The following is a 16,217-nucleotide window of genomic DNA, read 5'->3' on the forward strand; positions in this document are numbered from 1 at the left end:
GGCCTTTGCATGGAGCCACATCCCCAGCCCTGTTTTAGCTTCTTGTTTTGAGACAGGATCCCACTAAGTCGCCAGCCCAGAGTACTGGGATTACAGGAATGTGCTACCTGGCCTGGATCTTTTTGTTTGTTTGTCTGTCTGTTTTGGAGACAGAGTCTCACTGAGTAGTCCAGCCTGGCCTCAAACTCATGATCTGCCTGCCTCAGCTTCCCAAGTGCCGAGCTTATCAGCATGCACCACCACAACTGGGTTGATGAGCCAGTTTCAAAGCATCTAGTCCTTACTCTGTGCCAGTCCTCCTTCTGGGTTCCTGGGGCAGGGGGGATCTATTGGAGGAGCAGATGGGGAGACAAGCCCTCTCCGTCCCATGCCCAGGAGTGTCTGTGTTCTACTTCGTGTCAAACTTCTCCTGGGTCTATGCAACCTGAGAGAAGTTGGGTTCCTTCTCCTCCCCACCGTCCGGCACCACCTCCCTGCAGGTCCATCCGGGGAGTGACTGTCCAGGGGGCCATCCACAAGGTCAACGAGCCCGGACAGTTGCCAGCATCGAGTTCACATCCTGCTTCAAGCTCTGCTGTGTTCCCGCCTCTTCTGCTTGGCCTGGCCGGACTGAGTTCCATTGCCCTAGGGACTGCTTAGCTTAGCTCTAGCCCTTCATCCACCCCCCCACTCCAGCCAGGCAACTTAGTGCAGCCCTGTAATCCCAGCAACTTGGGAGGCTGAGACAGGAGGATTGCAAGTTCAAGCCCAGCCTGGCCAATAAACAAGACTTTGTCTCAAAATAAAAATAAAAAAGGATTGAGGATGTAGCTCAGAGGTGGAGCACCCCTGGGTTCAATCCCCAGCACAGAAATAAACGGCCTCCCCCAAGAACCAATGGTGGGCCTAACGTTGCTCCAGGAAACACCTCTTCGGTGTGAGACACGTTTTAGGTGTAAATACACAGATAAACTCACTCGCAGGCCCACATTCTACTCTCAGAATTAGAAGCCCACAGTTCAGGAGCGAGATGTGGAGTGGACACAAATGCCATGAGGTGAGCAGTGGCCCACACTGGAGGATCTGAAGGCTTCGGCTGACCTAGGTGGAGTCTAGGGAATGCCTCCTGGAGCAGGCGGGGGTTTTCCCCTGTGCTAGAGACTGAACCCAGGCCTTGTGCACACCAGAACCTTTGCTAGGCCTGTGAAAGTTCTACCACTGAGCTACACCCCCAGCACTAGGAGATGGCTTTTTTTTGGTACTGGGGATCGAACTTGGGACCTTGCACTTTCGAGGCAGGCGCCAGAACCACTGAGCTAAATCCCTGGCCCTAGAGGTGGCTTTTGATAGAGACATAAACATAAAAATAGATGAAATTTGGGCAAAGGAACAGAGCCTAAAGCCCATGACCCCAGAAGTGTTTATTGTAACTCTAATCAGGGGCTACCCAGGACGGAAGGGGTGGAGAGAGGAAAGTAGGATTCAGGGGAGATGAGTCCATGGTAGAGCATGTGCCAAGCATTCCTGAGGCCCTGGATTCAGTGCCTAGTATGACACACACACAGAGAAATAGGGAAGCCAGGTGTGGTGGCACACATCTGTGACCACAGCACTCTGGGAGGCTTCGGCAGGAGGATGGCAAGTTCAAGCCCAGACTGGAGAACTTAGAGCCTGTCTCAGAAAATTTTTTTAAATATTTAAAAGGGCTGGGGATATAGCTCAGTGGGAGGGCCCTGGGTTCAATCCCAGCACTGCAAAAGAAAATGATAATAACAATAATAACATGGAAGGAAGGAAGGACTGATGACACCCTTCCTACAGCTGCTAATCACATCAAGGCCCTGCCAGCTGGGGAGCAGCTCCCGAGGGCCACCTTGGTCTATTTCTGATGGTTCATTCTTTTTAAAAAATTTTCTTATTAGTAGATATGTGCATTACATGATAATTACATTTATCACAGGGAGTAGGTACATGTGCATAATACATCTTAATTCTTTTTTGGTACCAGGGATTGAATTCGGGACCTTGCACTTTCGAGGCAGGCAGTGGAACCACTGAGCTAAATCCCTCGGCCCTTTTTTTTTTTTTTTTTTTAATCCCCTACCCCTCCCCTCCCTCCCTGCTCTTCCCAACTCTTTGTCCCCTTTCCATTTGCAAAAGCTCTGTAGCTCTATTTTCATCATTTTCCCCTTCAGGTTTTTTTTTTTGGTACTGGGGATCAAACTCCGGACCTTGCACTTTTGAGGCAGACTCAGTGCCACTGAGCTAAAACCCCGACCCTCTTCAGTTCTTTTTTTTAATCCCCTTTCCCTCCTTTCTCCCCTCTTCTCTCCTCTTGTTCCCCCATCCATTTGAAAAAGATCTCCCTGGGCTGGGGATTTAGCTCAGTGGTGCTGCTGCCTGTCTTGCAAGTGCAAGGACTAGAGTTTGATCCCCGGTACCAAAAAAAAAAAAAAACTTAGAAAAAAAAAGATCTCCCTACTTCCTATTTATCTTCAAAATATATATTTTATATATAAATATATAATATATATATTCTCATACAAGGGAAACCATGAGATATTTAAGTATGTGTCTGACTTATTCCATTTAATATTACGATCTCAAGTTGCATCCATTTATCTACAAATGCCTCGTTTATCTTTCGTTATGACAGAATAGAACTCCATTGTTTTCTTTTTCCATTCATCTGTTGGCCATATAGGCTGATTCAAAGATTTAGGTATTACATACTGTGCTGCTATAAACACGGGTATGCATGGATCACTGCAATACAATGTCTTTAACTCTTTCAGGAAGAGACCTAGAGAAGAAATACCTGGGTCAAATGGAATTTCTGTTTTTAGTTATTTGATAATCTCCACACTGATTTCCCTAGAGGTTGGATCAGTTTAACTTCCATCAACAAAATAGATGGATTCCTTTTCCCCTGTACCTTTCCAACATTTGTTATTATTTTTTGTTTGTTTGTTTTCTTTTTTTCTTTTTTTTTTTTTTTTGGTACCAGGGATCGAACTCAGGACCTTGCACTTGTGCAGCAGGCACCTGGAACCACTGAGCTAAATCCCCGGCTTTTGTTTGTTTTTTGAGACAAGGTCTCTCTATGCAGCTCAGGCTGGCCTTGAACTCACTATGTAGCCCAAGCAGGACTTGAACTTGGGGTGATCCTCCTGTCTCAGCCTCCCAAGTGCTGAGATTACAAGTGTGTGACACCATGCCCAGCTAATTATTATTTGATTTCTTTCTTTTTTCTTTTTTGTACCAGGGATCAAACTCAGGATCTTGTGTTTGCCAGGTAGGTGTGGTGCCCAGCTCATTATTTAATTTCTTTTTCATACCGGGGATTGAACTCAGGACCTTGCGCTTGCAAGGGAGGCGTCAGAACCACTGAGCTAAATCCCCGGCCACCATTATTTAATTTCTTGATGATGGTCATTCTTTCTGGAGTAAGACAATACCTCAGTGTTGTTTTAATTTACATTTCTCTAATGGCCAGTGATGTTGAACATTTTTTCATGTATAGTTTGCAATTTGTACTTCTTGTGTGAAGTGTCTATTAATTTCACTTGTCCATTTTTTGATTGGATCTTTTATTCGTGGGAGTCTAATTTTTTGAGTTCTTTATATATGCTAAGCATTAGTCCTCTGTCTGAGGAATAGGTGGCAAAAATATTTTCCATTCTGTAGGTTGTCTCTTCACTCTGTTGGTTGTTTCCTTTGCTGTGAAGAAGTTGGGGTTTTTTTGGTACCGGGGATCAAACTCGGGACCTTGCGCTTGCAAGGCAGGTGGCAGAACCACTGAGCTAAATCCCCGGCCCTGTGAAGAAGTTTTTAATTTGATATGATCTCATTTATTGATTCTTGGTATTATTTCTTGTGCCACTAGTTCTGTTCAGAAAGTCCTTGCCTATGATTTAGGTCTTCAAGAGTTTCACCTATTTTATCTTCCATCAAATTAAGTGTTTCTGTGTTAACATTTAGATATTTGGTCCATTTTTATTGTAGTTTAGTACACAGTGGGGCTAGACTCAATGTTCTACATGTCAAAGTCCAAATTTCCCTCTGATGGATCATTCTTGAAGTCAAATAGGTTATTTTATCCATTTTTTTTTTTTTGGTATTGGTGATTGAACTGGGGTCTTTGTGCTTTCTGGGCAGGAGGCGGAACCACTGAGCTAAATCCCTGGCCAAAATAGGTTATTTTAAATGTGCTGATTTGGCCTCAATGATGAAAAAGCATCAGCTGAGAGGAAGTGGGGATCTTCCTACCTGGATCAGGCCTGCCTCTATCACAGAATCCTAGAAAAATGCTATGGAGACAGGTGTGGTGACATACACCTATGATTCCAGCACTCAGGAGGCTTATGCAGGAGGATTGCCTCAAGTTCAAGGCCAGTCTGGGGTACATAGTGAAACCTTGCCCCCCCCCAAGAAAGAATGCCCTAAACTAATTCTATTGAACATCTCTTGCCCTTCATTAGGCACCTACTGTAAGTAAGGTACAGCTTCACGGAGTTTAGTAAGCTTCCAGCTTTAATCTTCACAACCACAGAATATGGGTAGAATTTCTCCCAGTGTATAGATGAGTAAAACAGAGGCTCAGAGAAGTGTAGTAACCTGCCCAAGGCCCCCAGGCCACACACTGCTGAGCTGAATTTGAATTCAGGAAGGTCTGGTTTCAAAACCCATGACATTGGGATCCAACATCCTGAGTCTCCTGAAGGAGACTTTAGGAATCGCTCATCAACCCACCTGCTTTGAAGATGAGAAAAGGAAGCCCCAGGAGGGAGACAGGACCTGGCCAAAGTCACTCAGTGGCAGAATAGGGACGAGAACCCAAGACTTCCTCTCCCAGTCAGGGGCAAAAACGAGTCAGCTGGGTGCAGCTCAGTGGGACAGCACTGGCTTTGTACATGAGAGCCCTGGATGCTGTCCCCAGCACCAAAATAAAGTAGAACAATGAAGCTGGCAGCATCTGGTCGTCACGGGCGAAGGGTCGCCTTCCTTGTCACCCGAGGCTCCTCAGCAGCTGTGGCCCGGACCTTCTTCTTTCACTTCACACTTTCACTTTGGCTCACCTCCCTGAGAGTTTCCCAGGCCTTGAGGTTCCTTTCCCAGATGCCCAGGGCGAGCCAGGGTCCAGCACCGGCAGCGTCCCAAACACAGCGCCAGGTGGCCTGGGCTTTCGCATTGCCGTGACGAGGGAAAGCGCTCAGCTTGCTGGTTCTCTTAATCTTACCTTTGTACGGTATCAGATCACAAAATATTTTTGTATGCATCAGCAGCTCCTCATATTCACAGCCACTGACACCAATAAGAAGGGTGAATCCTTTCCCCTGAAACAGTGCACCAATACAAGTCTTTTGTTTTCTTTGTAGTGCTGAGGATTGAAGCTAGGGCACACAGCAAGCAAGCGCTCTGCCACTGAGCCACATCCTAGTATGTTTGTATTTTTAATGAATTAATTAATTTTTTTATTAATTTTTTTTGAGACAGGGTCTTGCTATGTAGTCCAGGCTGGACTTGAACTCACTATGTAGCCCAAGTTGGCCTTGAACTCACAATGATCCTCCTGCCTCAGCCTCCCAAGTGCTGGGATTACAGGTGTGCACCACCATGCCCAGTGCTTTTATTTTTATTTATTTATTTTGCAATACTGAGGGTTGAACCTGGAGCCTTCATGCTAAGCTACATCCCCAGCCCTTTTTATTTGTATTTTAAAGCACAGTCTGGCTAAGTTGCTAAGCTTCCCAGGCTGTGCTGGGACTTGTGATCCTCTTGCCTCAGCCACCCAAATAGCTGGATGGCAGGTGTGCACCCCTGTGCCCAGCTCACATACACGTCTTTTTTTTTCACATACACATCTTATACATACTTTGAAAGGATCCATACCCCTACAGCGCTCACCACAGACCCGTCACAAAACAATGACAGAAGTCATCGCCCCAGGGCCTTAGTAAGAAAGGCATAGGTATTGTTCCTGTCACTTCACACATAAGAAAAGTGGCTCAGAAAGTTGAGGGGATCCACCAGAAGTCACCTGACGAGCATGACAGAAGTGGGATGGGAACAACCATCCAGTGTGGTGAACATGTTCCAATCGTCCTCACCCTGGAAGCAGCCCCTTCTAGAAGCCAGATGTTCCGACCCAGAGGCGGAGGATGGGGAGCTGCTTTTCCTGTCACTTGGTGCATCCTGTTGTTGTCGGATGTTATCTCACCAGGCCTTCTGCCCCCATGCCTACATTTCCTGCAGGCCTCACATCTCCCCACTCTGGACAGTGACCACATCTTGGCGACAACCAGTGCCTCAGCGAGCCACAGATGCCAGCTACCACCATCCCAGGGACGCTCTTCTAGGCTGCACTGTGCATAGGGTAAGCCATTCTTGATGGGAGGGGCAGCAACAGGCCAAGGAGGCATCTTGTCTCAGCCCCCTGCACTGGAAGCTTCCAGGTGGCAGCTGGGGATGGGGCGCTGAAAAAGACCAGCATTGTCTGTGCACTTTCACTTCCCTGTGACCAGAGTCAAGAGCAGCAGGCACTATTTTCTGTCTCAGCAAAGGTGTGACCTTGATTACACTCAGTAGAGGGCAACTGCCTCCGAGAGACTCCCCTTTCCCACTTCCCAGTGCAAGAGTTACACCTGGTGACTGGGGGATGTGAATAGAGGTCCAGCTCTGCCACTAATTTGTTGAGTGACCTTAGACAAATCACATTCCTGCCCTTGCAGTTTGCTCAAGGGTGAAGTGATAGAGTTGGATGAGACAGGAGGTCTTCATTCTGCCTCCTGGAGGCTGGCGGGTCCACAGAGGAGCCTGGACTGCCTCGAAGGGTGGACACAAATTGCCTGTTTTATGAAAAGGGGTCCTGTCAATAATAAAAGGGAGAGCTGCCCTTTCAGAAATCTCAAGAGCACTGCCAGTACAGTGGTGCATGCTACCCAGGAGGCTGAGGCAGGAGGATAGAGAATTTGAGGCCTGCTTGAGCAACTTAGTGAGAACTTGTTTTTAAAGAGCCAGGCATGGTGGTGAATGCCTGTAATTCCAGCCCACTGGGAGGCTGAGGCAGCAGTGTGAGCCCAGACTGGGAGACTTAATGACTTAGTGAGACTTTGTCCCAAAATAAAAAATAAAAAGGATTGGGGATGTAGTTCAGTGCAAAGACTCTGGGTTCATCCCCAGTACCACAAAGTAAACTAATTAATTAATTAAAGAGAATAAGATTTTTTAAAAGGCTAAGAATGTAGCTCAATGGTAGAACACCCATAAAAAAATCTAAGAACACTGAACTATGATTTACTTTTATTGAGCTTTTATGATGTGCCAGGCACTTTTTTTGTTGTTGGGGGGGAGATCAAACTCGGGACCTTGAGCTTGCAAGGCAGGTGCTGGAACCACTGAGCTAAATCCCCCCTGGCCCTTCTATTTGTTTATTTATTTTCCCTTTTTTTTTTTTGAGACAGGGTCTCCGTATGTAGTTTAGGCTGGCCTCAAACTCATGGTGATCCTCCTGCCTCAGTCTCCCAAGTGCTGGGACTTCAGACGTGCACTACCACATCAGACTGTGTGTGTGTGTTTGTGTGTGTGTGCCACTGGCAATTAACCCCAGGGCCTTGCACATGCTAAGCAAATATACTACTGGCTACACCTCCAGCCCCAGGCATGGTATTTTTCACAACTTCCTGGAGTAGGTAGAATCTCCCCATTTGAAGATGCTCCTAATAATAACAACAAACAGGGCCCAGGGATTTGGCTGGGGATTTAGCTCAGTGGTTTCAGCGCCTGCTTCAAAAGCACAAGGACCTGAGTTCGATCCCTGGTACCCAAAACAAAAAAACAAAAAAAACCCCAAATATACTCACCTATTATATTAATTTCTTTAAATCCTCACCAGAAACCCCCTTAACAGATGAGAAAGGAAAAGATAAAGCATTCAGTATCAAAGGAGGTCATTGCTGGGATTTGAACCCAGACAATCTGCTCCTGTCTCCCTTGCACCCTGATTTGGTCTTATGGTTTAAAACTTGATGTCCCCCAAGAGCTTCATGCATTATAGGTGAGACTTTTAGAAGGTGATTGAATTATAGGGGCCCTGTAGCTAATTTATTGTTGGGAGGTGGGGTCTGGTCAGATGAGGCGGGTCACAGGCGTGACTTGGAAGAGTCTGTATTTCCCTTCCTGGTTCTTTCCTTCATTCTGCTTCCTGGCTCTCATGAAGTGAGGAGCTTTCCTGCACCCAGGGTCTTCCACCATCAAGGACTGAAACTTCTAAAATGTGAGCCAAAAAGAAACCTTTCCTCCTTTAAGTTGTAGGTACTCAGTATTATGATCTAGAAATAGGAAAGTTACTAAAACAGATCTGGGTACCAGAGAAGTGGGGTCATTGTCAGGACTGTACCTGACCATGTGGTTGAGAAACCTCTGGAATTGGTTTGCAGGAAGAGATTAGAAGGAGATAGAGATGCTGATTGGAGGAGCAGCCCTAGAATGCTTAATAATGGGATAGTCTGAACAGAGCTCAGAAAGCTGATAAAAAAGCAGACAGTAAAGACCAGGCTCAGGAGGTTTCAGCTGGGAACAAGGATTCCATTGGTAGTTGGGCTAGAGATCATGTGTGTTATGCTTAGGCAGAAAATTTGTCTACATTTTGCTCATGTCCTAAGGCTGTGGGATATTGAGGTTAAGGATGGCAGACTAATCTGACAGAGGAAATTTTAAGGCAGCCTAACATTCAGGCTTTGGCATGGGTATGGTTGGGGGCTTTTAGCCAGCTCTACACTGAGAATCAAGGCAAATGGCATAGCTGAGTGCTTTCAAAAGTTTTGAGTTTCAACAGAAAGAAAGCTCCTGTAAAGTTGAGACCTGTAAGTTGAAGCAAAGGAGAGCTTGCTTGCTGAAAAGATTAGCATCATAAAGAAGCCAAGTACCTTGAGTCTGGACAATAGGAAGGATTCCCCCAGGGCATCCCAGTAAATAGCAAGACCTCACCTTTTGTCTTCAGACTTGAAGAGAGCCCCAGGTGAGCTAGTATTTGTTGAGATTCTTTTCACTGTGCTCAGCCATCCAAGTACTCAGAGGCTGCAGCAGCCATGATTCAAGGAGGCTCAACCACTGCTCAAGCTGACAGCAGATCTTAGAGTTGTCCATGTGGTACTGATTTTCCAGGCATGCAGAATGCAAGAGCTGTGGGGTCAGAAAAGCTTCAACCCAGATTTCAGAAGAGGGGCTGGGAGGCCAGCCAGTGTGCCCCCAAGGTGGACTAGATGCATTTTGCATAAAAAGATATGCATATAACCCAGAACGTGTTCCAATTCTTGAATGTACATAATAATGTCATCTAACTTTATTTACTTTCTTGTTTATATGTGAGGTTTTTTGTTTTTTAAAATTATTTTGTTAAAAAAATCTCAATAAAGATTTATTACTGTTAAAAAAAAAGATATGCATAAGTCTTTTGGGGGCCAGGGGCAGAATGTTATGGTTTATATCTAGATGATCCCCAAGAGCCTCATGTGTTCATAGGCAGGGCTTTTGGATGGTGATTGAATTATGGGGGTGCTATAGCTGACTTGCTGTTAGAATGTGAGGTCTGTTGGAAGAGATGGTTCACTTGGGGCATGACCTGGAAAGGTTATCTTCCTCTCAGCTTCCTCCCTTTGCTCTCTCTGGTTCCTGGTTGTCATGAGGTAAACAGCTTTGCTCCACCCAGGCCCTTCCACCATGGCACTGACCATATCAGCTCTGAAACTTCTAAAATGTAAGCCAAAATAAGCTCACCTCCTTAAAGTTATGGGTGTTGGGTATTGTGTCCCAGCAATGAGAAAGTGAGTAAGACACTTAAGGTATATTCCATCTGAGATAGCCCCTTTCCATCCGAGTGGGTTTCATTAGTTAGCTTTTGAGCAGGCACTGGTGCCAAAGCATGGAAGATCCAGAAAGAATAGAAGCTCCATCCCTGGGTGTCCTCAGCCAAATGTTTTAACACTGCTGCAACCATAATCCTCTGCTCCAGTGTGCTGGGAACTGCACCAAGGGCCTCTGACATGCTATGTAATCACTCTACCACTGAGCCACATCCCCAGCTCAACTATAATTCCTTTTTTATTTTTGGACAGGGTCTCACTCTGTAATCAGGCTGGCCAGGAACCCACAAATATAGGCTCCCAGGCTGACGGGGACTTCCCATACTCCCACCTCAGAGCCTTCAGCGCTGGATTACAGACATGCACCTCCACGCCTAGCTCCAATAACTGCTTTCTTATAGAGGGATGTGGATGAAATTAGATTATGGCTGGGAGAGATATTTTGCAAAATTTAAGTTCCATACAAAAATTAGCGTGGGAGAAAGACAATGTGGAACTCGTTGGTGTCTGTACAGTCAGGCTGGGAGTCTCACACTTGGCTGTGGGTAAGATGAGCCCAAAAGGAAGATCAGGAAGGAAAGATAGCCAAGAAAAGACCCTTGTGGCAAAATTCTAGAGGTGACAAAGCAAAATGATGGGGTAGCTAGAGGTATCCAGTTAACAGGGCAGGGCTGCCTGCCTGGGGCTGAGGAATCCCTCTGCCCTACCATCTGCAGGCAGAGCAGCAGGCTGCAGATGGGCAACAATACAACAGGAATCCAGTGTGTGACTGAAATTTTACTTGTAGCTACATTTAAAGAGAAAAAGGAGCCAGGCATCGTGGTACATACATGTAATTCCCCCAAGCACTTGGGAGGCTGAGTCAGGAGGATCACAAGTTTGAGCCCAGACTGGACAGCTTAGTGTCAGGCAAGATATAAAATGGGCTGGGATGTTGCTCAATAGTAGAGCTCCCCTGGTTCCCAGTACCAAAAAAATAAAAATATAACAAAGCTATCTCAATGGAGAGCACATTCTTCCTTTGTTTCAGCCAGGGCTCTGCTTTCTGGTTTCATGGGGGGAAATTCCTGCTATTCCTCCTACTTTAAGACACCCTACACTGCCTGCAAGGTCTCTGCTCCCTTGTCTACCTCATAAATTCTCTAGATGCTCCTAAGGGATCTGGCTTTGGGCTCATTATGGGGTTTCCAAGATTTCCACTGGGCTGGGGTGTAGCTCAGTGGCAGGCTGCTTGCCTAGCATGTGCAGGTCATAGAAGTGTGGCCTTGGGGTCAATCTCTGGTCCCTCAACCCTTCCTCTCTGGATTTGACCCTCAATTCTGGGGGAGGGAAGAATTATTCTAAGCAGGCATGGTGGCACACGCCTGTATTCCCAGCACTCTTGGAGGCTGACACAGGAAGATCACAAGTTCAAGCCCAGCCTGGGCAACTTAGCAAGACCTTGTCTCAAACTAAAAAGTAAGAGCTGGGAATGTAGCTCAGTGCAAAGGCTCTGGATTCAATCCCCAGTACTGAAAAAAAAATTTATCCTGCTATCATGTGTCATGCCAGGTCATTTGCACTGCTTCACAGCAGTCTCTTATACGGCCATACAATGTATTTATCCCTTTCTCAGCTGATGGACATTTACATTATTTCATTTTGTTTTAATTTCAAAAATGCTGTCATGCACACTCCTGTCCATGTCTCCAGGTGTCTAGTTGAATGGGGCAGGGCTCCTGTCTCCCAGGCCCTTGGCACGACATTGCCAGGAACACCTTCCCAGGAGTGAAACTAAAATGCCCAAGGGTGGCGGGAACACCTTCAAGTTCAGTAGATGTGGCAAAGCTTCTGTCTAGCGTGACTGAGCCAATCACACCCGCACGGCTGAGTGCTGGCAACTTCACCTGGGTCCCACACAGATACTGTCAGGCCTTCTGTGGAAGCAAAATTTGCATTTCTGTGTCTCCTGCTGAGGTCGAGAACCTTTCCAAAGGAGTATGGACTTTTGCTCTTTCATACCCAATGTTTTTCTTATTTGTAGTTTTTTTCTCCTTTTTTCTTAAGTAATCTTGCATAAGTTGTCTGTTTTATTATCTTAGAAAAAAAAAACAACTAGCTTTGGTCTTTGTCAATTCTTTCTATTATTTTCCCAGGTCATTAACATTTGCTCTTATTATTTCTTTTTGTTCATTTTGTTTTCTGTTTTTTTGAGACAGGGTCTCACTATGTAGTCCAGGCTGGCCTCAAACTCATAGCGATCCTCCTGCCTCAGCCTCACGAGTACTGAGATTATAGGCATGCGTCACCATGGGCGGCTTCTGCTTCTATTTCTAACTTCTGTTTTCCACTGTTATTTTTCTAGTTCCATGAGTTGGCTATTTAGATCACTGGACTTTTTCCTTTCTAATATGAGCATTAAGGTCTATGAACTTTCCTTCCCTTATTATTCAAACTCATCTCATAAGTTTTAATGTGTTGCGGTTTCACACCATTCAATTCTATATATTTTATAACATCCCTTATGATTTTTTGACCCAGAAGTGTGTTTTTAAGTTTCTATACCTGTGAAGTTTGTTAGTCATATTTTTAAAGTTCTTAATTGCTAAGTACACTGCCTATGGTCAGGACATAGTTTTTATACTATAGGTCATTTTAAATATTTTTGAAATTTATATTTCACTTAGGACTTAGTTTCTTTTGGTAAGTGTCCACATCTGCTTTAAAACAGTGCATATTCTCCAATTATTTGGTGCTAAGTTCAATATGTGACTATTAGATCAAGCTTGTTAATTGCTGTATTAGTCAGCTTTATTATGGCTGGGACCAAATACCCAACACTGACAATTTAAGGAAAGAAATGGTTTATGGGCTTATGGTTTCTGAGGTTTCAGTCCATGGTCAGCTGGTTCCAAGGCAGAAACCTCACGTGGAAGGGGCATGGCAGAGTGAAGCTGATCCACCCAGAAACACCCAGGCTGTGATTTACTAATCCTCTAGGTAGTTCCCAATCAAGTTGACAATTAAGCTTAATGATCACAATTGCATATTTCAATCTTATACATTCTTATTAATGAATGTGTTGTTTGCTTAATCTATCAAATTCTTGTTTTTTTCTTTCTTTGAGCCAAGGTTTTGCTACATAGTCCAGGCTGGCTTCAGACTCATGGCGATCCTCTTGCCTCAGCCTCTCAAGTACTGGGATTTGATCCTTTTTCAAATCTACCTGCAGCCAAGTGTTGGGGTACACACATGTAGTCCAAGTCTTCTGAAGGCTAAATCAGGAGGATCACTTGGGCTTCGGAGTTCAGAGCCAACTTGGGCAATATAGCAAGACCCCATCTCCAAAAAAAAAAAAAAGAAAAGAAAATCTAGCTGGGCATGGTCATGCTGCCTGTAATCTCTGTATTCTCTTGAAGGTGATATACATACTAAAAAAAGAGTAACTGTCTGACATTCAAATTTAACTGGACTTGTATATTTTATATAGTATAAAATATTTTATCTTCTATAATTTATCTTCCTATCATTTGGGGTGAAATCAAAGAACCATCTCCCACCTCCAAATAGTTGTTAAAAATTCAGTGCCTGCTGGGCATGGTGGCACATGCCTTTAATCCCAGCATTGAGGAAGGCTGAGGCAGGAGGATCTCAAGTTCAAACCCAGCTTGGGCAGTGTAGCGGGATCTTGTCCCAAATTTTAAGAAATGGAAAAAGGACTGGGAACGTAGGTCAATCACAAGGTTCTAGGTTAAACTCCCAGTACTGCAAATAAATAAATAAATAAATAAAAACAAAACACAATGGGAGCCAGGGATTTAGCTCAGTCACACTGCATCTGCCTTGCAAGCACAAGGTCCTGAGTTTGATCCCCGTTTCTAAAAAAAAAAAAAACAACAAAAATGTTCAGCACCTTACCAGAACTGGCAAAAATAAAGACAAAACAAAACAAAAGGCAAGGAAAACCCCCCATGATCTCCAGATTCCACTTCTTGGTTTTACTTTCCTCTTGGGGATTTCCCTTGTTTTTAAAAGGAAGTTTTAAGATTAGTTTTTGGCAAACAAGAGGCCAAAAAGCTGCCAGACCACTTCTGCTTGTTGTATTTCTGCAGACCTGGCTCCCTACTTGAAAGGAGAAAGGGCAAATTACAGGGCAACAAAATACAAATTGGGGGCCTGGGGATTTAGCTCAGTGGTTTCGCTGCCTGCTGCGCCAAGTGCAAGGACCAGAGTTCGATCCCCGGTACCTAAAAAAAAAACAAAAAACAAAAACAAAACAAAATACAAATTGGTTTTCCACCTACGATCCATCCTCTCAGGCAAAAGTTGATGAGTGTCAGGGGTCACGTGAGGTCATTTCTGCCTAACTGGAAAACTCTCTCCCTTTTCCCTTGTGCTGCCGCAGAGCTGGGGAAGCCCGTGGAGAGACAGGGCCCATGGAGGGATGCCCAGAGACGGAGGCGGCCAACAGCTCCATGGCCAACTTGGACTTCCACCCCATGAAGCACTACATGGTCCTGAGCGGGCCCCAGAGGGTAGCTGTCGCAGTGCTGTGCACGCTGCTGGGCCTGCTCAGCACCCTGGCGAACGCGGCCGCGCTCTATCTGATCCTATCCTCCCACCGGCTCCGCCAGAAGCCCTCATACCTGTTCATCGGCAGCTTGGCTGGAGCCGACCTCCTCGCCAGTGCGATCTTTGTCTGTAGCTTTGTCAATTTCCACGTCTTCAGTGGTGTGGACTCCCAGGTTGTCTTCCTGCTGCAGATCTGCAGCGTGACCATGACCTTCACAGCCTCTGTGGGCAGCCTGCTGCTGACTGCCGTGGACCGCTACCTCTGTCTGCGCCACCCACAAACCTACAGAGATCTGCTCACCCGTGGGAGGGCACTGGCGGCCCTGGGCGTCCTGTGGGTCCTCTCGGCGCTCGTCTCCTACCCGCCGCTCATGGGATGGAGCTGCTGTCCCAGTCTCTGCTCTGAACTTTTCCCATTGATCTCCAATGACTACCTGCTGGGCTGGCTCCTGTTCATTGCTGTCCTCTTCTCTGGCATCATCTACACCTACAGCCACGTCCTCTGGAAGGCCCATCAGCATGTAGCCAGCCTGGCTGAGCACCAGGACAAGCAGGTGCCAGGAATGACCCGGATGAGGCTGGACGTGAGGTTGGCCAAGACGCTGGGGCTATTGCTGGCTGTGTTGTTCGTGTGCTGGTTCCCTGCCTTGGCCCTCATGGTCTACAGCCTGGCTGCCAAGCTGAGTGACAAGGTCAAGAAAGTCTTCGCTTTCTTCTCCATCCTGTGCCTCATCAACTCCATGGTGAACCCTGTCATTTATGCCCTGCGAAGCAGGGAAATCCGCTCCTCTGCCCGGCACCGCCTGGCAGGCTGGAAGAAGTGCCTGAGGGGACTCGGGATGGAGGGAAAAGAAGAAGCACCCAGGTCTTCCATGAAGTCCTCCATCACAGAGACAGAGGCCGACATGAAAATCACCACAGGCCTGGCTTCCAGAGATCTGTTCTACTTAGATTCCTGATGAGGCCTCTTTCCCTATCTTTAAGAATCCAGGTCAGACAGCACATCCCTCTCCGCAGAGGGAGAAGGGGACAGAGAAAGGGGCCGGCCCTGCCACCTTTCTTAAACCAGCCCCAGTGGGGGCACTGACACTTTGTGCTGAGGAGTGTGGCCGTGGCTCTGGGAGGACAGTCTAGCCATGCTGCCTGCACACGGTCGTCAGGAGCACAGGGCCCAAGAAAGGCTCAGTTCACATCAGTTCAAGAAACCTTCCCACCGCTGGCTTAGGGCTGGCATCCTTCACAGGCCATGGAGCACACAGGGAGCCCTCAGGGCTGGCGTGGAGGACTTGCAGGTGCTCCAAGCCCAAGAGTGCTCCTGGGAACTCGAAGTGTCAGGTGGGCTGTCCGGGCATTGCCCACTCTTTTTTCATTGTCAGGACCTCCTTAGTTCTGAAGCTATGAAAGGCCCCGCCTTCAGGCATCTGTCCCCCTAAGGACCAAGAACTGGGGTGTGATGCGGATGAAGGGTGTGACTTCCGTCTTTAGAGATAAATGGTGAGCCCTGCATTCAGGGCATCCTGCTGTTTGGGTAAGGGCCCTCCCAACCCCCTGATAATCCCTGTTCCCAGCACTGCGACCTCTGAGGTCCCTGGGGAACCCGGAGGAGGCTGGGGTCACAGAGATACAGACTCTTCTGAATATTGTAGTGACACTATGATGTCCTGCTTGGTGGTGCTCCCGGGAAAAGGAAGCTACTTACAAAGGTCCTCTACACCCCAGAGTGTTCCCTCCCACCACCATTCACCCTCTTTACATGCTCCATATCCCTATGATGCAGGACAAGCCGGAGCAAGCTGGAGGAAGGGACATTGCCTACCTCCTGGC

The 16,217-nt window shown here is 46.6% G+C and overlaps 1 protein-coding gene across 1 annotated transcript in view; it reads left to right on the forward strand.

The window, feature by feature from the left end:
• Positions 1-15,550, forward strand: part of Cnr2 (cannabinoid receptor 2) — a 33,275-nt gene extending 17,725 nt beyond the window's left edge. The window contains exons 2-3 of the mRNA XM_004850577.3: positions 6,235-6,355; positions 14,227-15,550. Of these exons, the coding sequence (XP_004850634.1) occupies positions 14,258-15,352 (1,095 nt within the window). The 5' untranslated portion in view covers positions 6,235-6,355; positions 14,227-14,257 and the 3' untranslated portion in view covers positions 15,353-15,550. The remainder of the gene's footprint in view (positions 1-6,234; positions 6,356-14,226) is intronic.
• Positions 15,551-16,217: the final 667 nt, after the last annotated feature.

This window comes from Heterocephalus glaber, unplaced genomic scaffold, assembly GCF_053883595.1.
Source record: "Heterocephalus glaber isolate CG9 unplaced genomic scaffold, H.glaber_assembly_v1.0 deba00001452, whole genome shotgun sequence".
Classification (NCBI taxonomy): domain Eukaryota; kingdom Metazoa; phylum Chordata; class Mammalia; order Rodentia; family Bathyergidae; genus Heterocephalus; species Heterocephalus glaber.